The sequence below is a fragment of the Myodes glareolus genome, chromosome 7 (assembly GCF_982192425.1).
Source record: "Myodes glareolus chromosome 7, mMyoGla1.1, whole genome shotgun sequence".
Classification (NCBI taxonomy): domain Eukaryota; kingdom Metazoa; phylum Chordata; class Mammalia; order Rodentia; family Cricetidae; genus Myodes; species Myodes glareolus.
In genome coordinates, this window is record NC_142032.1 from 102,190,245 (window position 1) to 102,215,000 (window position 24,756).

The 24,756-nt window shown below is 43.2% G+C and overlaps 1 protein-coding gene across 3 annotated transcripts in view; it reads right to left on the reverse strand.

The window, feature by feature from the left end:
• The window catches only part of Stim1 (stromal interaction molecule 1), a 178,299-nt gene extending 154,239 nt beyond the window's left edge, over positions 1-24,060 (reverse strand). For 2 of the 3 annotated variants that reach the window (XM_048429691.3, XM_048429695.3), the window contains exon 1: positions 23,322-24,059. In XM_048429691.3, coding sequence (XP_048285648.1) covers positions 23,322-23,460 — 139 coding nt within the window. In that variant the 5' untranslated portion in view covers positions 23,461-24,059. Of the gene's footprint in view, positions 1-23,321 lie in introns of all 3 variants that reach the window. The other variant, XM_048429690.3, reaches the window with a different exon arrangement.
• Positions 24,061-24,756: the final 696 nt, after the last annotated feature.

Consider the following 24,756-nt stretch of genomic DNA (forward strand, 5'->3'; position numbering starts at 1 on the left):
CTAAATTTTAGCTCAGTTTTGCCCTAATTAAATATGTAAGCTCAGGAAGTCACCTGCCTCTTTTGCCTTTGTTTTCTCTGTAAATACAGAGATAGTAATCCTTTGTTGTCATACCTCAGTTTCTCTGAGTGTGCTGAGCAGAAAGACATGTCTGGAGTAGAAGAGTGCTTTGTAAAACGCCGAGTACAAAGCAGTCTGAAGGGACATTATGATGACATAGCCACCAGTGGCTGGCCGAGAGAAGATTAATGTCCCTGTAACCAACAGAAAACGAAATGGCTCACATCTTTAATTCCAGCACTTGGGAGGAAGAGGCAGGCAGATTTCTGAATTTGAGGCCAGCCTGGTTTACAGATCGAGTTCCAGGACAGCAGAAACCCTATATCGGAAAAATTAAGAAAATAAGAGAAAGGAGGAGGAGAAAGAAAAAGAAAGAAGAAGAGAAAAAAGAAAGAAGGGAGAGAGGGAGGGAGGGAAGGAGGAAGGAAAGAAGGGAGGGAGGGAGGGAGGGAGGGAGGGAGGGAGGGAGGGAGGGAGGGAGGGACAGAAGGATGGACAGACGGACAGAACCCACATCAAAACAGCTCACAAGCACCTTTAACTCCAGCTCCCAAGGCACCTCTGATTCTCCACGGCCATTAACACACATAATTTTTTAATTGTATGTATGCTCTGCCTACCTGTCACACATGCCTGGTACTCACAGCAACCAGAAAAAGATGTCAAATTCCCTGATGGAACTGGAGTTTCAGAGAGTTGTGAGTCACACATGCAGCAGTCAGTAGTCTTTAACTACTTTAACTGCCATACACTTAATTTTTAAAATAATAATAAGATAGATATTTTTAAAGAAGCCATGGGGCTGGAGAAGCACCCTCTGGCTTCCTCTGCTCTTGCAGAGGACCCAGGTTTGGTTTCTCCCTGCTTATTTGTCTTCCCAAGAAACAAACCAGAAGAAAAAGTTCCAAGATCTAAAATGCTTACCAGAAAGAGGAGAATGACTATCCCAGTGCTTTAAAGCCACAGGCAGGACAAAAGAAAACGGTTCTGGTTCCTCTCTAAGTAGCAGATAAATCTCACTGCCTTTGTGTATATTTGACAAGGGCAGGCAAACCTATCACAACTTCCAGAAGTTTCAGGAATGCTAGGTTAAGCTTGCTAGAATTACTCAGGCATGAGAGCAAAATGAGGTTTTCAACAGGAAAGGTCAACTCATAAATACATGATTAAACCAAGTGAACATGCTCTGCTCCAACCCCTCAGAGAATTTACAACTGATCTGAAACAGAAGTCAAGTTGAAAAATGTTCTCAAAGTCAGTTAATTATTGATGGGTCTAATGGGTGGAGAAGCTGACAGCTAGCTACAAGAGCCTAAACCAAATCAACTAAGTCTAGTCTTCAGTGGAAGTTGCTTTTTCTCGAACAACTTTTTTACAAAACTACAGTGTAATGGAACCTTTGAAAGCACAAGATTCGAACCCTCTTACCAAGATCCTGGGAGATCCAGAAAAGCAAAGGATATTAATTTTAAGACCCTGTTTAATCCCAGGTAGTTTCCTGTAAATAACATCATAATGTATGAGTTCTGAGCTCATACATTAGAAAGACATTGTTAGATCAAACCTGTAAGGCTAATGGCTAACCTCACAAATAGTTCTGCCTCTTCCTTGGTCCATCCACTACACTTTATGAATCAGAAAGGGAAGATAAAAAGAACTATTAATAACTACATGCTAGACTTTATACAAATCTTTATACAAAGATTTTTTTTTACATTTTATTTTTTTTTAAAAAAATATTTATTTTTTATGTATACAATAATCTGTCTGTGTGCATGCCTGCTTGCCAGAAGAGGGCACCAGACCCCATTACAGATGTTTGTGAGCCACCATGTGGTTGCTGGGAATTGAACTCAGGACCTTTGGAAGAGCAGGCAATGCTCTTAACCTCTGAGCCATCTCTCCAGCCCAAGTAGAATTCTTTTTACAGGCTAATTTCATGCGACATTTATCTTGGCCCTGGCACTAGTTTTTGAACCCTTAACTATCAATGGATGACAGAGAATCTGCTAAGACTTTTTTTTAATATTTAAATTCAAAGTTTATTAAATTATAAAAGTTTCCATTTCCGCCCCTTCTCCCAACACCCTCCCACTCCCCTCACTCCCCCTCCTCCTCCCTCTCCGTCCCTAAGAGCAGTCAGGGCTTCCTGCCCTGTGGGAAGTTCAAATTCCTCCCCCCTCCCTCCAGGTCCAGGAAGGTGAGTATCCAAACAGACTGGATCACAAAAATCCAGTATATGCAGAGGAAACAAGTCCCAGTGTCATTGTCAATGGCTTTTCAGAAAGACTCCGGGCCAGCCACATTCAGAGAATCCGGCCACATTCAGAGAATCTGGTTGGATCACGTGCTCGTTCAGTCCCAGTCCAACTGGCCTTAGTGAACTCTCATTAGATCAGTCCCCTTGTATCAGTGGGTGATCGCACCCCTCACGGTCCTGATTTCCTTTTTCATGTTCTTCCTCCTTCTGCTCCTCATTTGGACCATGGGGGGCTCAGTCCGGTGCTCCAATGTGGGTCTCCGTCTGTGCACTTGAGTACCTGGTACTCTCCAAGGCTAAAGATGGGGTCAGAGCCCTTACAACTGAACTTACATCTCTCCAGACCCTGGAGAAAGGTTCTTAAATGCTTGATTTCCTGATTGAGCCTCCTAATGACCTTGTATGACAGCTAATCCTAGTCTCATTTTTTTTTAAATAATTTCTTTAAATTTATGTGCATTGGTGTGAAGGTGTGAAATTGCCTGGAATTGGAGTTACAGACAGTTGTGAGCTGCCATGTGGGTGCTGGGAATTGAACCTGGGTTCTCTGGAAGAACAATCAATGCTCTTAACTGCTCAGCCATCTCTCCAGCTCCATCCTAGTCTCGTTTTATAAATGAAAAATATGGACCGGGCAGTGGTGGCGCACACCTTTAATCCCAGCAGAGGCAGGTGAATCCCTGTGAGTTCAAGGCCAGCCTGGTCTACAAGAGCTAGTTCCAGGACAGCTAGGACTGTTACACAGGGAAACCCTGTCTCAAAAAACCAAAAAGAAATAAATAAAAGAAGAAAGGAAGGAAGGAAGGAAGGAAGGAAGGAAGGAAGGAAGGAAGGAAGGAAGGAAGGAAAAATCTGAGTGACCTCCCCAGAAAAATGAGCTAGTAAAGTGCAGAACCCAAACAGTAACCCAGGCTTTCTGACTCCAAAACTTAACTTTTTTAAGCAAATATTTACTGACAGTTTATTACATACTAGGCACCACTCCTGGGTGAATATACAGCAAAATCTGAGTCAGACAAGAATCCCTCTTTATGGAGTTTTCATTCTAAATCAAGCAACTTCTATATTTTACCAGTTTCTTTCTCTTTCACTTGGCAGAATAAAATAGATACAAACGACAGGCATGAATGCATGCCTTTCTCTCACCAGAGCTGCTGCCCAAACAACATTCAACTGTGTATCCATTAATTTTCTAGCTTTCCTCCCACCTACTTCAAGATATATCTTAAGTCAAAAGCTTCCTTAAAATGTTAGCAAATATGTTCTAGCTACCTAGTAAGTATGAAAATAAAAGTACTTCAAAGTTTCAAAACACTTTCACATAAATAATTTTATTGAGTCCCCTAAAATTAAACAAGGTAGGTATTATTATCATTTAACAGGAAAACTGATACCTAGAACGCTTAATTACTAGCCTACAGCTGAACTTAGGAGAGGAACTCAGCTACCGCACAGCTCTCTAATCTCCCCTCCTAAGAGTGCTTCATATTCTTCAGGGCAGACAAACCAGAAGGGTGTTGTGTCACCAAGCTAGTTCAGATTTCCCTTTATATCAAAATAAATAAATAGTAACAAAAACCTTCTTGCTAAGGCCAGAGCACAGTGGCATACATCTATAACCCCAGTACTGAGGAGGTGGAGGCAGAAGGAATTACAAGTCTAGCTTCAGCTACACGGAAAGCTTCAGGACAATTTAGGACTACATAAGAAACTGTCTCAATTTTTTTTTTTGATATTGTTCTTTTACAGCCCTGGCAGTCCTAGAACTCACTTTGTAGACCAGGCTGGAATTGTTTTGCTTTGTTTTTAATCTGCTATGTGGCAAGGCAATGGTGACTTATGCCTTTAAGCAGAGGTAGGCAGATCTCTTTGAGTTTGAGTCTACCCTGGTCTACAGAGCCAGTTCTAGGTCAACCAAGGCTCATGGCAAAACCCTATCTTTACAAAAAAAAAAAAAAAAAAAAAAAATTAAAAAAAACTGCTATGTATCCTCCAATTGAAGAATTTACTTTATTAATATTAAATCTTACCACTTTTCCTATAAAATATGTTTTACTATATTTAATTATGGGCCAACTTGCAATTTGTTCCCCAAACAGCAAACTTTTTTCCTGGTAAAAATAAAGCATCTTGGGCTGGAGAGATGGCTCAGTGGTTAAGAGCACTGCCTGCCCTTCGGAAGGTCCTGAGTTCAGTTCCCAGCAACCACATGGTGGTTCACAACCATTTGTAATAAGACCTGGTGCTCTCTTCTGGCCTGCAGGCATACATGCAGACAGAACACCAAGAATACTGTATACATAATAAATAAATAAATTTAAAAAAAAATAAAGCATCTATTGGGGGGGTTAGTCTCAGCACTTGACAGGGCTGGGCAGATCTCTCTGAATTTAAGGCAAGCTTGGACTATGTTGTGAGTTCCAGTCCAGCCAGGGAATAGAGAGACCCTGCCTCAAAATTGGGGGTGGGAAAGGGCTGGAGAAATAGCTCAGCAATTTAGAGCACTTGTTGCTTTTTCAAAGGACCAGGGTTCAGTTCCCAGCACCCATTTCAGGCAGCCCACAACCATCTGCAACTATAGCTCCAAAGGATTTGACACCTCTGACTCCAAAAACATATGCACTCACATGTGCATACCCACACACAGATACACACAACCTACACATAATTAAAAATAATTAAAAAAAAAACTTTTTTCCCCGAAGAGACAGTTTCTCTGTGTGAGAGCCCTAGCTGTCCTGGAACTAGCTCGAAAACCAGGCTGGCTTCAAACTCAGAGATCCACCTCCGCCTGCCTCTGCCTCCCAAGTGCCAAAAAAATACTTTTTTGTTTTGTTTTACCAGACAGGTTTTATCTGTATAGCTCTGGCAGTCCTAGAACTTGCTTTGTAGCTCTGTAGACCAGGCTGGCCTCGAACTCACAGAGATCCACTTGCCTCTGCCTCCAAGTGTTGAGATTAAAAGTGTGCACCACCACTGTCCAGTTTAAAAAATAATTTTATAATTATTTTCCAGTCACTGAGAAAGAAAATTCAACTTATTTTAAAAATGGCTTTACACATGCTTACTTCTTCCAGGAAAGCCAGCCCATTTATTCTGTGAAATGATGCATTTCAGAGTGTAAATGTTTCAGAAGTATCATCCCAAAAGCTGGGTTAATATAATAGTCTTTGCAAAAAATAAATAAGTAAATAAAAACAGTAAATACCACAGTCAGGAAGCATAATCCAGCAACTAAACTTCATTATACTTCTCTACCCAGATACCACTGAGCCTAGCTCTACTGTCTGCAAGGACAACTTTAAAGCCAAACACCAAGAAAAATAACCCAGAGGATGCCTACCTCTGAAGAACCAGAATGCCCTTGGATAGAGATCCACTGCATCCAGAATAAAGCAGCACACTAAGCAAACCATAGGCTGGGCTTTACTCAAAGAGCTAGCCAAGATTCTGCCCAAGACTTTCACCAGTCTGTCATGACAGCTGAAATTCCAACCTTACAACTTCATTCAGTTCTCCTTGAAAGAATAGGAGTGGTCAGATAAGGCAAGCAGAGGAATCAGTGTTTGACGTTAGAAATCAGAGATGACTTCCTGAAATTGAGAAATTAGCTCAGTTTAGAAGGATAAAGGGATACGAGGACAAGTACCATCCTAGCTACTTGGGAGGCAGACATAAAAGGTCAATGAGCCTAGAAGTCCATGATCAGCCTGAACAATTAACTGGAAACCAACAAAGGCATGAAGTCATTTACACTACCTTGGGGAAAGTAACCAGAAGCTTAAGAGATATCTGAATTCTGATTTTATTGGTAACAAGCTGGAATGACCATCAGGCATGTTCTTTTTCTTCTCTGAGTCCATTTCCTCATCTATAACACAGGTGTTGTGAAGCATACCTCAAAAAAATAGTTGTATAAACATGACTATCCTGACCTGACACATGGTGGGGCTAAATAAGGGCTAAACAAATATCCTTTCCTTATCCCTTTTTCTGGTTAGAGCAGGAACACACCAAGGAAAGAGAAATTACTTGCCAGCTAACAGAATAAACCCATGGGCAGTTGGGGGAGACACAGCAAAATAAGAAATCAGCCTCAGGAGCATCTTAGGATAGCAAATCCAGGACATATCCAGGTCTCAAAACACATTTCATTCCACCACGAGATGTCCGGCAGCCTATACTGGACAGACGTTATATCATAGTATATTTAGTACATGGGGAAATAGAAACCACTCCTCTGTTCCTCAAGAAAGGCAATCTTATAGCAACTGCTAGAACTCCAGGAGGCTGAAACAAAACCTAGTGCAAGGAAAAAAGTATTGAGCCCAGCTACCAACATATTTTAATTAGTTCAACCTTAAAAGTCTATAACCATAGGAGATTAAAAAGGGCCTCCAGGGAAAGCCTCTGCCCTTCACACAGTTCAACCAATTAGATTTATTCAAATGTCCTAATTTTCATCACTGAATTCTTTAGAGAATCAGACTCACCATGTTCCCAGTTCTATGCAAGAGTATAGTATAGGCATGTTCAGCTCAGAAGAACAGCCGAGCAGGAGCTACAAGACAGGTAGTGTCTAGTATGTCTTGAGATTCTGACATCCTTCATAGACAGGTGAATTTAGCTAACAGAACTGCTCTCCCCCAACCCAGAGTCCTACTGTAGCTCATTCTCATGGTAACTATATTCCAATCTAATTCATACTAGAATTCTAGAGAGCAAAGGCAAGTTTGATCCCTCAGTTCAGGAGTAACCTCATCAAAATAATACTTGCTTTTTTATATTATTTTAAATATTTATATTAGCTTATGGATTTTACTATTTTAAAAATACTTATGCTTGCTTTTTTGCATTTGTTTGAGACAGGGTCTCGCTGTATAGCCCTGGCTATCCTAGAACTCACTATGTAGACAATTCATGGTCTTGAATTTACAGAGATCCACTTCTTCTGCCTCCCAGATGCTGGGATTCAAGGTGTGCACCACCATGCCTGGCTGTACTTGCTTTTTAATTGTGTGTGTGTGTGTGTGTGTGTGTGTGTGTGTGTGTGTGTGTTTGTGTGTGTTTGGGAAGCTGATTGTCTCCTTCCACTTTTACATGGGTTCCAGGGATGGGAACTAAGATCCTTAGGTTTGTACAGCAAGTGCTTTTCCTACTGGGTCATCTCATTGACCCCAATGCTTATATTTTAAAGGAGAGAGGGGAGGTTCTCAAAAATAAAAGTAATTTCAAAACTCAAAGGAGAGCTAGAGATATAGTAGTGATAGAATGCCTGCCTAGCATACATAAGGTCCTGGGTTCAATCCCCAACACCAAAAGAAAAAAACAGACAAAACAAAACTAAGTGTGGAAATACATGCCTATAATCACAATACTCAAGTAGAGGCAGGAAACTCCTCAGCTACACTGAAGTCAGCCTGGGATATAAGCCCCTGTATTTGTCAAGTTAATTAAAATATTGTCTGGGGCTGGGAAGATGGTGGTTAGACTGCATAATGCTCTCAAAGAGGCCTGTGTTCAGTTGCCAGTACAGTTGGGTGGCTACAACAGCCTTCAACTCCCATTCCAGGGGACTTGACACCCAGCTACCACTAGCATCCGAACACGCTCGCATGCAAATGCACACACACACATATCCAAGGGGCATAACTGAAGTATAGTGGATCCAGTCACTATCCTTAGTCTTCTATCTAGAACAACCCAACCAGAGTACTAGTTTTTGGAAGATACAAACTGAATATAAAATACACACAGCAGCTAAATACTTCACCAAGTAACACTCAAAATTCATAAATAAAACAGTTGATCTTTCTCTCTTTATGCCCCCAAATCCCTAATTTTAGCTTCTTTCAGGACACTTGCACGGTGGAGTACACTAACACTACTAACAGTGGTACTGTTTCTAGTCAAAATGCTTATCTTTACTTAAATCCCTCCACAGGAGGGAAAACAAACTAGAATTTAAACAAAACTAGAATTCCTATTGGTCTTGATATCAGATAAAGCTCAATTCAAATCCCAGTTTAGTCATCTTGAGAAAATTACCTTAAGTTCTCAGAAACACAGTGAACACTATACACTAGTAAGGGTTGTTGTATAGTTGTAAAACATCTACCCAGAAGCTCCAGAAATCCTACCTATCATCATCATCATACTTATCATTTGCTTTTCAAGACAGGGTTTCTCTGTGTAACTGGAACTCAGACCAGGCTGATCTCAAAATCACAGAGGCCCACCTGCTTGTCTCCCAAGTGCCGGGATTAGAGGTGTGCACCACCACTGCCCAGGTAAGTTATTTGAGTTGTGTGAATTACATATTTATCTCTTTAGAAATATGAAGTATGAGTTCCATGATGTAGCGGCCCGCCGTTCTTTTTACTGTCATAGGGGCAAAGATCACTGGAACAGTGAGAACAGGAAAGTTTCTCAAAATAAGATCACTGAAAATCTGACCTTCCAGGAACATACAACATAAAGCACAGACTTCTTTCTAACCTAGAAAGATACAAGCATGAAGGGCACCCATCTTCCCTGGCTAGTATATTTTAGAATCTGGCTCTGAGAACTTGGCAAACATGGGCACATTTGCTTTAACACACACTGTAGTGATGAGAGTTCTGAGAGCTTCTTGAGAGGCCTAAGATAACCCAGAGAGGCCAAACAAGTACAGAACGACTGAATCACACTTTAAAAATTAGAGACACATGAGATTTGGAAGCCTGCCAGCCTGCCTGCCTGCCTGCCTGCCTGCCAGAAAGATTTCTGGTCATTACCTAGACCAGAGCTCAACACAAGGCAACCAGGAACTCTGAAAATATAGGCAACAGAGTAAAGGGGCAGGTTTGCTGTAGCTGGGCCATGCTGACAGCACAATGGGCTGTCTTCTTTTGAAATCTTCTATCCAGTCCAGAGAGGCCCTCCTTAATGCTTCCAAGAAAAGGTCCAAGGAGTTCTCGGCATCACTGGTAACCTTTTAAAAGCAATCAACACAGGATTCTCCCATCTCCCTTCTACACAACCAGCTCAGCAGTGGAGACCATAAAAGAAGGTTCCTTCCCTCATCCCACAAGCTAGGCTAAGAAAAGCAGTTAAAAGTTCATTTTGTTTATCTGGCTGTCTCATGTCTGACCTGAAATAAACCCATGTAGACCATAGAACCAAAGATAGAGCAGCAGAACCCAAGGAAGTCTTGTCCACAGGCATCATGTCCTTCTGGGGCCTAGCCTTCCTCCATTCCTACTGCAGCCACTTGATCAAGGTAGCCATGACTGTTTCAAACAAACACTGCCAACCAAAGACACTAGCAGAAAGACACTAGCGAAAAGACACTAGCAGAAAGCTCCCCGCAGAGTGACTGAGACCGTCACCAAGCACATCTTCTTCAGGCACTCACAAGATGGCAGGGCAAAAGCTGTGAGCATGGGGATGGGGGCGGGGGGGGAGAGGGAAGGGAGAAGGGAAGGACTGGCAACAGCTTGGGGGAGTGGGAGGGTGGAGATGGAGGAAGGGCGGATATAGGAGCAGGGAAGAAGATATCTACATTAAGGGATCCATTTAAGGGTTGGCAAGAGACTTGGCTCTAGAGGGGATTCCAGGTGTCCACGGGGATGTCCCCAGCTAGGTCCTTGGGCAGCAGAGGAGAGGGTGCCTGAATTGGCCTTGCCCCACTATCACGCTGATGATTATCTCAAATATCACCATAGAATCTTTGTCCAGAGACGGATGGAGATAGAGACAGAGACCCACATCAGAGCAATGGACTGAGCTCCCAGGGTCCAGTTGAAAGGCAGAAGGAGGGAGAATATGAGCAAGAAAGTCAGGACCGCGAGGGGTGCATCCACCACTGAGGCAGTGTGCCTGATCTAATGGGAGCTCACCAAATCCAGCTGGACCGGGTCTGAATGAGCATGTGATCAATCCAGACTCTCTGGTTGTGGCTGACAATGGGGGCTGCCTGAGAAGCCATTGATAAAGGCACTGGGATTTGTTTCTACTGCATGCACTGGCTTTTTGGGACCCTAGTCTATGGATGCACAGCTCCCTAGGCCTGGATGTAGGGGGGAGGGCCTTGGACTTCCCACAGGGCAGTGTTCCTGGCCCTCTCTCAAGCAGGGTGGGAAAGGGAGGAGGGGGTGTGGGGGAGCGGGAGGGGATTGGGAGGAGGGAAGTGTAAATAATTGAATGGAAAAATAAAAAGAAAGATAAAACACTCAGCTAGGCAAAAAAAAAAAACAATGCCCACAAAACTTCACAACACCAACCAAGTAAATCCCAAGGCATTCTTACCTCTAAACCTTTGTAGGAACCAGTGTTGGTTTACTTGGTGTCTCACTACCCTCTTACAATTTCCAAGGACTAATTCATTATTGTGTATTCATTAGTTTATTCAACAAATATCTACTAAACATATGCTCTCTGGCCAGCATTGTGACAGAAACATTTTATACACTATGGTCAACAAACTGAAGTAATAGTAATGTAGGTAGCAAGTCAACATCCAAGTATTTATTTTGTTTTAACAAGTACTAGGTTTAACAAGTACCTGCCAAACCTTGCAGTCTTACAATACTGTGACAGTTCCGTGCTCCTGACAACACACAATACTATCTCCCAATGAAGAAGTATTAGCAAAGTGTGAAGTGCATACACAGTATTGGAGATAGTAAGTGCTACAAGACTCTGATCAAAAATGAGAGGTATGTTATAGCTAGTACTGAGGATTGAGAGATTAGGTGAGAATAAATGAGATCGAGAAAAACATTCTGGAAGTTAAAAAATTGATATAATAAAAAAAATAAAAGAGGGGGCTGGAGAGATGATTCAGTGTTTAAAAGCACTGTATGCTTTTTCAGAGGGCCTGGGTTCAATTCCCACCCACTCACAACTATATGTAACTCCTGTTCCATGGGATCCAACACCCTCACACAGACATACATACATGCAAAACACCAATACACATAAAATAAAAACAAATTATTAAAAAAAGCCGGGCAGTGGTGGCATACTCCTTTGATCCCAGCACTCAAGAGGCAGAGGCAGGCAGATCTCTGTGAGGTCAAGGTCATCCTGGTCTACAGAGTGAGTTCCAGGACAGCCAGAGCTACACAGTAAAACCCTGTCTAAAAAAAAAAGAGAGAGAACCCTGAGAGAGACATGCATGGATCTAATCTACATGGGAAGTAGAAAAAGACAAGATCTCCTGAGTAAATTGGGAGCATGGGAACCATGGGAGAGGGTAAAAGGGGAGGGGAGATAAAGGGAGGAGAGGGGAGGGGAGAAAAATATATAGCTCAATAAAAACAATAAAAAAAATTGAGGGACTAGGGAGATGGCTCAGTCAGCATGAGAAAGCATGAGGATTTAAACACTCAACAAGTTAAGACTATTCTATTGTGATAACAACAAAAAATGAAACAGGATAAAAACATACAAAAAAGAGTGGAGACATCTGTTGTCATGGCACATGACTGAAACCATAAAAAAAAGAAAAAACAAAAATAAATACATAAATGAAAGAGAAGCAATAAATAGCATATTTGGCCAGATGTGGTGGCACACACCTTTAATCCCAGCACCTGGCAGGCACAGGCAGGCATAGCTCTGTTTCTGTGAGCTTGAGGTCAGCACGGTCTACACAATGAGTTCTAGGGCAACAAGAGCTACATAGTGAGACCCTGTCTCAAAAAAACAAATAATAATGACAAAAATAATAACAATAAATCACGTTTGCTAGACCAAAACAAAGAAATATAGAAATGCTCCAAGAACGCAATGACGAGAACAGAGAGAAAGCGTACAGAAGCTCTCTAGCTGGAACACTGATTTGAGAAAGCAACAGAGACTCTGCAGGGCCTGCACCTTCTCTATTCTAAGCTCCCCAGCAGAAAACAAAGTTATACTGCTGTCGGCTCATTTCAGGTTTTTCCTTTCATATTCTCTCACACAAAACAACCTACTCCACTCTGAAAACCATGACAGAGCTACAGTCTGCCCTAATGACGCCTCACCTGCCCTAGCAAGCTGTAGCAACAGGAAAGAGATTGTTAGATTTCCAGTGCTTACAAAGCTTCTCCTTGGGACTTTTTAGGTGGCCACAAGTAACCTTAAGATGTTATACATCATTCCTGTCTATAGAAGTTTCAAATCCATAGTACAATCCACTGAATCAAACGATGGGAAGACATGGCATGAGGCCTACGTCCTTCACAAGTCTAGTCTGTTAAGTCTACATATGTTGCTAACAGGGCAATAGAGAGCACAGACATTAGTCTGTGCATTAGTCCAATGCATAAACTTTTTGTTTTTCAAGACAGGGTTTCTCTGTGTAACTGCTGGGCTTATTTTTCTGAACCAACTATAAATGCCTTCCAGCTGGGTAGGACCTAAGAAGCAAAAGTTGGACTTCTCTTCTGTTTGAGTACTGGGGACGTCACTGTGCAAACTATAATGTACAGAGGCTCCATCAGAGTAGAAACAACATTGAGCGAGAATTAAAGAACATTAGCTATTATCACTGGCTTAGGAATACACTGGGCAAATTTGTTCTTCTCATGTGTAAAATAAGACATTTTTAAGAGATGCTACCTAAAACCCCTTCTAGTTATGATGTACTAGGATGTTAAATCTCAGTACTTAATGCCAATGGCCAAAAAGACAGAGTAACTTTTTTTCTTTTCTTTTTGACTAGGGCGGCCCCAAACTCAGAGATCCACCTGCCTCTGCCTCCAAATACTGGGATTAAACATGTGTGCTACCACTACCCAGCATGAAGCTTATTTCTGTAAGTAACCCATCCCAAGGAAAATATTTTTCAACTTTCAGAAACCTAGTAAACTACAGTAGAATCCAAACTGCTTAACAAAATCTAATTCAAATTCACAAACTTTATAATATGTATGGTACGCCATATACCAAGCCTTGTACTAAGAACTGTAATTTATCCCAAACTAGCTTCAAACTACTTACATAGCCAAGGGTGACCTTGAATTTCTGATCCTCCTGTCTCTACTTCCTAAGTTCTAGGATTACAGATATGTGCCACCATGCCCAGTTTATGCAGTGCTGGAAACTGAAGCCCAGGACCTCATGCATGCTAGGTAAGCAGTCTAACAACGAGCCAATCCCCAGCACAGCTTGGTATGTGCTATTCAAATATCTTGGTCAATATAACTAGAGCAAGGCTATAGCAGAGAGAGGTTCTGAGGACCAGATCAGCAGGTATTTATTTGTTCCCTTTGGAGCACACCAATGAGTAATGGTTTTGATTAAAAACAGAATGGATCCAGATTCCCAGTTATTGTTCTGAGACTGTCCTTTTTAGTTATAAAATCTAGAAGGCAAACTGCCAGCTAGATTTTATTCTTCTTGAAAATGGTAAAAATGAGGATAAATAAAAGATTAAAGAGGGCCAGGAGGTGGTGGTGGTATAGTATGAAGAGAGGCCACTTGTTTGTTTCTGGCTGCCCAGAACCGAAATAATCACACAGAAATCATATTAATTAAATCAGTGCTTGGCCCATTAGCTCTAGCTTCTTATTGGCTAACTCTTACATATTAATTTAACCCATTTGTATTAATCTGTGTATTGCCACGTGACTGTGGCTTACTGGCTAAAATTCCAGGGTCTGTTTCTGGCAGGGCTATATGGTTTTTCTCTAACTCTGCCTCCTTTCTCCCAGCATTCAGTTTAGTCTTCCCCACCTACCTAAATTGTGCCCTATTAACAAGCCAACCCAGTTTCTTTACTTTTTAATGGTAATCACAGCATACAGAGGGGAATCCCACATCACCTCCCCTTTTCTGTTTAAATAAAAGGAAGGTTTTAACTTTAACATGGTAAATTTACACATAACAAAACAGGTATCAAGCAAGAATTACAGTTATAATATTTATATCTACTTTATCTCTTATCATAACTAAGGAAAATTATCTTATTTCTGTTTATTCTTCAACTCCATCAAAGACTCTAGAAGGATAAAATATTACTTAAGTAAACAGGAAGTACATTGTAAGTAACTTCCAAAATTCTAGAATTGACAGAGACACCTTGCTGCCTGGACAGTCACCCAAAGTTCTTCTGTACCATTGGGGCATCAATCTTCATCCTATAGACCCATAATATCCAAGACTTTTCCATGAAACAGGAAACTTCAAAGACAGTTTCACCTATATTGGCAGCTTGTTCGTCACATTTTTCTTGTCCTGCAGAATATTTGGCAGACTCTTTCAGGAAGCAGGAACCCTGAAGGATCATCTTACCTTTAGACAAGTTCAGCAGTCATCTTTCTGTGGGTACTGCATGTCAGGTTAAGCAGTCCAGGCAAGAGCAGTTTCTTGCCCAAATGACTTGCAAACTCCATAAGGAGCCTTTTCGATGCCCATCTTCCTCTTGAAGTAAGTGGTGCTGCCAGGAGCAGATGTGTCTCATTGTCATGAAAAGTCCTAAGTTCTTAAAACATTTAAATGCCATATTCTGAAGGTGTCTGAAAGATCTGAAGAATACCTAGAAGAATATATCTAGAAGACCTAACATGACTACAAACTTGACTATTACAGATGACTATCTATTAACCTATATTTCTTAATTATACATTCATAATACCTTAATCAAGAGCAGAAATATACATACATATAATAAAATTGACCTTAAATTTGTATCAATAAACCAAGATCCATACCAATGTAAATATCTATAGCATGGTGGCACAAGTCTTTAATCCCAGTACTCGGGAGGCAGAGGCAGGTGGATCTCTGTGAGCTCAAGGCCAGCCCTGATCTACAGAGCTCGTTCCAGAACAGCCAGAAATACACAGAGAAACCGTCTTGTAAGGGGAAAAAAAAGATTAAAGAGGGATCTGAACTTGAATATTACCTCCAAAGGCTGAGGCCATGCCCAAACATGAGACATTTGCAAGGAGAAAAAATAATAAGATCTCATTCAAAGAGTCCCTGATTACCAGCCTTTCCAACAAACTTCAACAATGGCTAGCCTTGATACAATAAAAACAAATTACAATTACGGCCAGGCGGTGGTGGCACATGCCTTTAATCCAAGCACTCGGGACACAGAGGCAGGTGGATCTCTGTGAGTTCGAGGCCAGCCTGGTCTACAAGAGCTAGGTCCAGGATAGGTTCCAAAGTCACAGAGAAACCCTGTCTTGAAAAAAAAAAAATTACAACCACTCCTACCTTCCTTCACAAAGATCCCAGAGAAGAAAATAGACATACAAAGTACTACATTTATATCAGAAAGGCATACAAAATGTCCTTGTATAGAGAATGTCTTGTAAAGAGAATGTCTTTACAAAGAGAATGTCTTTACAATGTCTTGTAAAGAGAACTCTGTAGTAGTTTATTTTTTATGTTCATTCAGACATTTTATATTTTGTTATCTTAGTATTTCACCATTTTTTATAAACAGAAAAAAAAAAACCCAAACCCATATAAGATATCTTTTTCCTCCTCAAGAGCCTGACAGTCAGAGCTGCTGGGTTTCCTGAGAATCATTTCCCACAGATAATTATGCACCAGAATGTCCTCATGAAGCCACTCTGCAATGTAACTCAAAGGCCACCCATCAGGGAACCAAAGATCCCATAGAGAACTTAGTACAGGTTTTGTGAAGACCTAGAAAACCACTCCCTTCAATGAGGCCTCATTCCTTGGACAAACAGCAGAAATTTGTCAGGGAGTTTTGTTATTTGTTTCAGGGTTCTGGAGATAGGGGTAGCAGTCTATAGCCTGGGCTGGCCTTAAACTCATAGCAATCCTCTTGTCTCAGTCTCCAAAGTTCTGGGATTACTAACATGATCCACCATGTCTGGCAAGGAACAAAATTTCTATTTTGCTTTGTTCTGTTTGGTTTTGTTTGGATACAGAGTCTCATGTAGCCCAAAGCTGACCTTCAATTCTCTATGTAACTTAGCACGGTTATTAAACTTCTGCTTATCTTCTACTGTTCTGTCTCCCAAGCTCTGAAAACAGAGGTAGCTAGCTAGCATTATGCAGAAATTCTCAGCATAATAGCCCCACATTTCTCAAGAGCACATAAGTAGAATTCTGGAGCCTTTATGTTTGGAAGGAAAAGAAATTACATCTCCATTTCTTGTTTGTTTTCTTTTTGTTTCTTTCTTATTTGTTTGTCTAAACATTTACTTGTTTCTTTGTGTAGTCCTAGTTGTGCTAGAACTCGCTCTGTAGACCAGGCTGACCTCAAACTCAGAGATCCACCTGCCTCTACCTCCCAAGTGCTGAACACCACTATGCCCAACTTGTCTTCTTTTTTAAAGGTTTACTTATTTTATTTGTCTTTTTTTCTTTTTTTAAAGGTTATTTTTTTAATCTATTTATTTATTATGTATACAGTATTCTGTCTGCATGTATGCCTGTAGGCCAGAAGAGGGTACCAGATCTCATTACAGATGGTTGTAAGCCACCATGTGGTTGCTGGAGTTGAACTCAGGACCTCTGGAAGATCAGCCAGTGCTCTTAACTGCTGAGCCATCTCTCCAGCCCAAGTTTCCCTTTTAATAAAAAATAAAAAATAAATAAAAAAAACTTAGTATACTCTATTCAGAGCTAGTGTGGGATTATTTGATCTGCATTCCCCCCATCTGGCACAGTCTGCTTTATCCCTGCCTCTGTCCACTAAATGCTGGAACTGGGATTGAAGGCATGTGCCACCACCACTCGGCTAAAAGCAGCACATGCTCTTAACTGCTGAGCTATCTCTCTAGCCCTTAGCCTCAAATTTTTAATGATCATCCTGCCTCTGTCTCTAAATGCCAGGGATTATAGGCATGCATCTTCCTACCCAGCCTACATCATCATTTTCAATATTCTCTTACTGCAAGTTAGTATTTCTTTCAAATATATGTGTATGTGCAATATATATGCAATCAGGGACTGGAGAGATGGCTCAGAGGTTAAGAGCATTGCCTGCTCTTCCAAAGGTCCTGAGTTCAATTCCCAGCAACCACATGGTGGCTCACAACCATCTGTAATGGGGCCTCCTCTTCTGGCATGCAGGCATACACACAGACAGAATATTACATACATAATAAATAAATATTTAAAAAAAGAAAAACCAAAAAATATATATATATGCAATCAACTACAATATTAACAGTACTTATAGTTTTTGTCACCAACCAAAATCATAGACATTCTCACATAATATTACATTATTATAGATATCTTAAAATAGTATTTACATTTATCATTACATTAAAGTTATGATAATTATGACAATAGCAATGGTCACATGACTACATTCTTCCTATCTACAGTGTTCCCATGAGACAGTCAGCCAGCAGAGAAGCACCTGTCTAGTTTACCCAACCACCTGACAGTGAGATTCCATATGTTCACACTGGTCACCCAGATATCCACAACACCCTCTTTCCTTCAGTGCTCTCCGGTCACCTTAGCCTAGTACAGCCTATACAGATCTTTCTTCCTTTGCCTACACAGTCTATACTATTCGAATTTGATTAAGTCTGTGCATTATGTTGTTCTTAATATTACCTAAATAAATCCAGGCATGGTGGTACAAACATACCTGTAACCTGAACACTTGGGAGAGATATAGTGGCCGAAAATCAGCTCAAAGTTATCTTCAGTTACACAGTAAACTCAAGGCCAGCCTGAGCTACATGAAACTCTACCTCAAAAGCAAACAAAAAAAATTAGGCTCAGGCTCATGGGTAGCTCCATCAATAGTACAAGCAAGCAGTAAACTGTCCTTATTCTGACTTACACACTGAATAGCTAAGTCTGGATCTTTGGCTCAAATGTCCTGGCCTAGGTTCTCAACCAATAGCCTACTATGAGACTTACAGCTAATGCCTCTCTGGGAATCATTTCCTCACACATAAAAACAAGTAGGTTGAGCTTGTTTCCATCTCTTGATTCTTAAACCAAGCAAACACTTTTTATCTCCCCAAGATCTAAGAAAAAAACTATGGGGAAAACTGTAAAGCCTCCCCCAGTTCTCCCAGGCAAGGTTAGTCACTTGGTCCCCAGGACTTCCTTCCCACAGCTTTCTGTATGAATGTACACACACACACAGACACACACCACCTCTACTGTGACTTTTGCAAGATAACTCTTACTAGCTAAGGTAGTGCTAAGGAAATGAGCCAGAATCCTGAATTCAAACCCTGGTTCTCTTCACTGTCTGTATAACATTGGGAAAATTATTTAACCTCTCTTATTTAATTTACTGTCCTATAAAACAAGGATAACATCTATCACAGAAGCTGGCTGTAATGATTAAATGAAATAAATTAAATTCATAATGAGCCAGGAGTGGTGGCAACTGCATTTAATCCTAGCACTTGGGAGGTTGAGACAGGTGGATTTTTTAAAGTTCAAGACTAGCCAGGTCAACATGGCAAGTTCTAGGCTAGCCAGAGCTGCATGGAGTTTGTAATCAGTATTGCTAGACATCACGTTCAAGCTTTAGCTATGTCTCTAGTCCCTTCTCATTCCCTTGAGCACCCTATTTGCATTTTCCTCTGATCCACTTTTCACAAGATAGTACTTATTTGTGTGCTTATTAACTGTCTCCCCGACAGAGTATAACTTCCATGAAGAAAGAAGACAACTTTCCTTCATCCTTAAATCCCTACAGAAAGTATACACAGTAACTGACCCAGAGAGGTCACTCAATCACTTGTTGAATAAATACCATATGAGCTGGCACTGTTCAATGTTTGCTGAATCAATTAACCTAGCTAAAGGTGATTGTCAAAGCTGAGGCCTGGAAGTAAATATGTCCAGGCTCCCCAGGATAGCTTGTCCCTCTTGCCAGCCCAAGGTATTAGCTTCAACCAAGCCCCACCCACCTGCTCTTGGCTCCAGCCCAGTTCCAGGAGCCACCCTCAGCTAAAATTAGCTTAGCTACCAAGATGGCCAGGCCATTTATAGCCTTGGAGGCAGCAGCAACTAATTGGGTGGGCTGGCTGGGCTGATCTGTCACTCCAAAGAAGCTGATTGAGAAGACAGCCTGCACTCTGCATAGATGCCTATCCTCCAGGACCTTATTCCAGCTAAACCAGTTTCTGATTAGAGACCCTCGAAACCATCTATCATGGCAGCCACAACTCCAGACTCGACCTGAGGTCTCTCACACAACAGACATTCTATAGAAAACATCTGAGTTTCTGAAAGCAAGGACCCTAGAGTCTAGAGATTCCCAGTATTCACTCTGAGTCAGCTTCAAAAATGTAGGCCCTAGAATAACACAGCACATAGATCTGTCTATACAGTATAGATCTGTCTATATAGATCTTGGGAGAAAATTACCTAATACAACTAGGTGTTCAGGTATTTTTAAAAAGCAAAAAGTGACAGGAATGTTCTCTCCATTGTCCAATGAGAGTGCTGCAAGCTCAGCATTCAGAGATTTTGTTGGTCTGGTTGGTGGGTGGGTTGGCTTGGTTTTGGGGTTGAGTGAGGATCAAACCCAGGATATCATGTATACAAAACAAGCACTCTATCAACTGGGCTACCCATAACCTCAGCCTCCATGGTCAGAGTTTTGTTTTGAGGTTTTTTTTTTAGATATGCTTGCTTATTTTTATTTTATGTGTTTAAGTGTTTTGCCTGCATATATTTATGTGCACCATCTGCATGCTGGGTGCCCTCAAAGGTCATAAGAAGTTAGCAGAGCCCCTAGAACAGGAGTTAAGGATAGTTGTGAGCGGCCATGTGAACACTGAAAATGAAACCCAGATTCTCTGCAGGAGCAACAAGTATTCTTAACAGCTGGGTCATCTCTTCATCCCCAGTCAGGGTTGCTCTGGTTTGGTTTTTCGAGGCAGGACTCCTGGGTGTAACAGCCCTAGCTGTCCTGGAACTCGCTCTATAGACCAGGCTGGCCTCAAACTCACAGAGATCTGCCTGCCTCTGCCTCCTGAGTGCTGGGATTTAAAGGCGTGTGCCACCACTGTCCAGCTGGGTTTTGACAGTGTTTGGTGTAGAAGCTATCATTGCGACCCCATCTCTACCATCATCATCACACCATGTCGCAAGTCATTAAGTATTTCTTTTATTTCCTTTTCCTTTTCTTTTCTTTTTTTTTTCCTTTGTCTTTAAGAGGTGCCAGTAATGGTACCCAGGATCTTTTAAACTCTAACCAAATACTCTACCACTAAGCTACACCCCTAGTGCACCATTAACTTTTTTTTTAGAGGCAGTCTTCTCTATGTATTCCTATCACTGTGTAGATCAGGCTAGCCTAGAACTCACAGAAATTCAGCTTCCTCTACCTCTGCCTCCTGAGCACTGGAACTAAAGACATGTGCCACCATACCTGACCACCATAAAGATTTTAATAAAATCCTTAGAATCAAATTCTATGACTAACTAAAAGGAAATAGGTTACACATACATCCAAAATGGGGGAGGGGGTTTCATTAACACACTCTCCAAAAGAGACAAAAAAAAAGTATCCCTTTTCTCAGACTCAGATACAGAGTCACCAGGACCTGCCTAATTGCCAGGAGGAGAGCAACATTTTCTAGGCCCCACCCAGCACTCCTTTAACAGGATAGGACCTGAGAAGATGGAAGAAGTCCAGGACTTAATCATCAGAGCACCTGCTTCAAATACCAAGCAAAGAACCCAGCCCCTCCTTTCTGTCTCTTGGGGGGGGGTGTATACATGAATGATGTGCATTTGTGGGCACACTTACCATGATGCACATACAGAAGTCAGAGGACAACTTTGTGGAGTCAGTTATTTCCTTGCACCTTCACCTGGGTTCCAGGGATTGAGTTTAGATCACCAGAAATGCACAGTCAGAGCCTTTACTTGCTGAGCCAATGAGGATTATTACCCTTCCCTAAATTTTAATACAGCTATTGTGAGGTTTTGCAGAATAAGTCATGTAACTGTAAAATATAAGCTTTACAGAGCACATAATTTACCAGTTATGTTGAATCTGGTTGAGAAAAGTGGTAGCTAGCCAGTACAGTATCTTGTGCCCTGTAGTCCAGCACTTAAGTTGTGGAGGCAGTAAGGTACCAGCTTCAGCTACAACTAGGCTACTGAAGACCCGATCTCAAAAGGAGAAGCGGGAGTGGGGGGGGGGGGTAGCTTTAACAACTAAAATTCCTGTGTTCTGTGGATACAGAGGGGTTGGAAAGGCAGCAAGAGTCCCTGCTATATTGACAATTTCTCCCCAAACCCTTTTGCTCAGACTATGAGCCACTTCTTTGAAAAAAATAAGTCCCTGCCTGAGCCAAAGTTCCATAGTGAGTCAAGGAGACAAACTAACAAAACAATACTGGTAGGACACTTACATTCCCACGAAAACCTACATCCCAGCACCCAGAGTCTCTGAGACTTTCCTCCCTGGAATATAATTACTACAACAACGGAAGCCAATTTCTGAACTAAGAGGAAATAAAGATGAAGAGAGAGGCCTTGATGGCTTAATCGGAATAGCCAGTCCTCTAAAATAAGATATATGAGGAATGTCTCCATAAACTCAAGCCATGAGATATTCCTGAGGAATGCTAGGATGCTTCTCGACCTAAGGCAAAACACACAAATCATCGAAAGTCAATTTTCTAAAGGCTAGCAATTGCCTGAAACTCAAAGCTGCATCCTTTTAGTTTAGATCACCTTTCAAAAACAGAACACCTTTCAGAAAGATTCCTTTAGGTCAAACATGCATGTTCTGAAGTGAGAACAGGATAAATTACCAATTAGAAACAAGGATGTCTGTTACTGGGAGAGCAGAAATGCCACTCAGGGCTACTTCACAGTTCAACCAATCCTTCCCTTCATAGTCCAGTGAGAAACAATAGCTAAGCTAAGCTCCAGAGGCCTGGGAGACTGCTCTAACCTAACAGCAACAGCCCAAATTCTATGCTCATGTCGACAGTCCTGGCATCATCTGAAAACCAGCCCTTGAAGCACCTAAAATCACACCCAACCCAGTCAAGAAAGTTGAGAGAGGGCAGTGTAAGAAAAAAATCTACCACTAATGCAAACCATGGAACTCTTGGCCCACCATGACTTCTACTTTTCCTACTTGTATCAGCAGTAATGCACTGAGACACCCCTCCCCTGAGCTTCCCTATCCTCAAACACCCCAGCTATTCCTCTACCCTCAAGCCTTCACGCCAGTGTTTAGGCAGATCATAGTGACAAGGGGTGACAAACAGAAAATGAGAACAAACTTACTTCTAAACTATGTGGAAAAATAATTGTATTTTTCAAAAGTTCCTTTCTACTCCAAGGGTATATACCACAGCTACTGCTGCCGGACAAGGTTCCAGAAGTATACAAAGAACATAAGGACAGATTAAAAATAATACCATGGAATCCTTACTCTCACCATTCAGAAGAAACAGGTTAAGCCAACAAATGGTCCAGGATATTTTATTATGGAGAAGCCAAGAAAGAACCATTTAACTCCCTAGTGGTAAACAGGATTCCACCTTAGGACTTGCCTTGATATTCCACATAGGCAAACCCAAAAGACAGAAGAGTATCTAAGGGAACGAAGGGCTAGGATTCTCACAACGGTTAGAACACATCTGAACACCTGGCTATAAGGAAAGAGAGCCAACCCAGCCCTGATCTTCACGGCCCATCCCGTGTGGCCAACCCACCACCACCACCACCACCACCGCCCACCCCCTCTAGTGATGAAACTGGCTAAAAGCAATTTTAACACCTGGGAAAACTACTCTTCTGGACAAGACACCTTGGTGATCTGAAAAGTCCAGGTGCCCCAAGGCTTCTCACTACCACCAAAACATCCCGAGGAGGGCTAAGGAAAGTCGTCGGGGAAATAGTAACATTAAGCATGACTGCTAGACCTAGCAAAGAACTTCTTGGACTACTGAGAGTACACGGTGTTATGTGTGCATCCCCCACCAACCTCACGTGTGTGGAGATTCCAAACTGCCCACTTCGGGCCACTCAGTTTTGAGTCAGCCAAGCTTCCAGCCCAGTCCAGCCCGCAGCAGCAAGGCCTTACCTGCTTCGGCGGACTCCTCTGAAGTCGTCCCGGTGCCGGCTCCTGTATTCTTCTCGCTGTGACTATGGCTGAGGCTCTGGCCCTGATGCAGGAGGAGCCCCCAAAGAAGCCACAGGGCAAGACGGGCGCACACATCCATGACTGTAGGTCTCAGTCAACATGCGCCTGATGTAGACACCTTAGGATCCCAGAAGCCAATCCCAGAGTCAGGGAATGCAGCCGACAATCCCCAGGCAAGATGCCTCGCGGCACCGCAGCTGCCCGGCCACCTGCGGGCTTGCCTCCTCCGACAACCGAAGGTCAAGCGCTCCAAGTTTGGGCGCAGAAGGACCAGAGCCTCCGCTCCAACAGTGGGTCCTGCCGGGGCTGCGGCGGCCTGAGCACTAGCTGCTTCCGGAGAGTTTGGGCAGGGTGGCTATGGGGCCGCTGTCAGCTCCGCAGCCTGCTGCACCCCTGCGGGAGGAGGCGGGCAGGATCTCCCGCCCGCACCGAGGTGGGGGAGGGAGAGAAGGGAGGAGAGAGAGAAGGGGGGCACCTGACCTCGCCCCGCGGGCCAGCGGTGAGCCGCAGCAGCTAGGGCTTCAGCGTGCGACCTGCAGGCCCCAGCGGACACGGATGGCTCCGGGATCCGAGGTCAACACCTCCACCCGGTCCCGTACCTCTGCGGCTCCCGGTGCCCCGGTGCAGTAGGCGGACGCGCACGGGCCAGGCCCGGGACAGCGGCTCTCGGGAGGGCGGGAGGGCGGCGCGGGGCGGGCCCGAGGTGGGCGGAGGCGTGCTCTACCGCCGGCCCGCCCCGCGCCGCCCGGCCCCCAGCGAAGCCTGGGCCCGCCCCAGAGCCGGCTTATCCCGGAATAACCTGTTGGAGACGGCAGGCCGGAGCCCACAGCAAACGGCGGGGTCTCGTGGGGACCCGGTCTGCGCTGTTGGTCGTCAGCACAGCGGCCCCGCGCCAAGGATGGGGCGCCGGCCTGTGCCGTGCGCACCCCAGCCTCCAGCTCTAACGCCCGCCCGCGGGCGAGCCCCTGACACGCAGTTGCTCAGGTAACTCAGGCCTGCGACGGAGGTGACAGCGACTGCCCTGCCCGGATCCCTGGGCCGCGAGCTGCTCCCCGGGCTCCACTGTAAAGCCAGGTTGCACAGAAACCTGGCACCACGATAACCGACCGGGAGCCGCCTGAGGGAACTACAGTCCCGCCGGGCTCGGCCCAGGGGCGCGCTCCCAGCCCCCAACTCTCGATTCCCGGGCTCCGCCCTTTCGACGCGCCTCGTAACCAATCGGCTTCCGCCTTTCTGCGGCTCAGGAACCCGCGCGTCCTGTCTCCCGTACGCAGCGGTCCCTGGTGGCCACATCTAAGTACTGCAGGCAGGACTAGTTCCTAGGTGGCCATGACCCTTATTGGAGGGTTACTGAAGAGGAGCCCCTAGCCAAGCT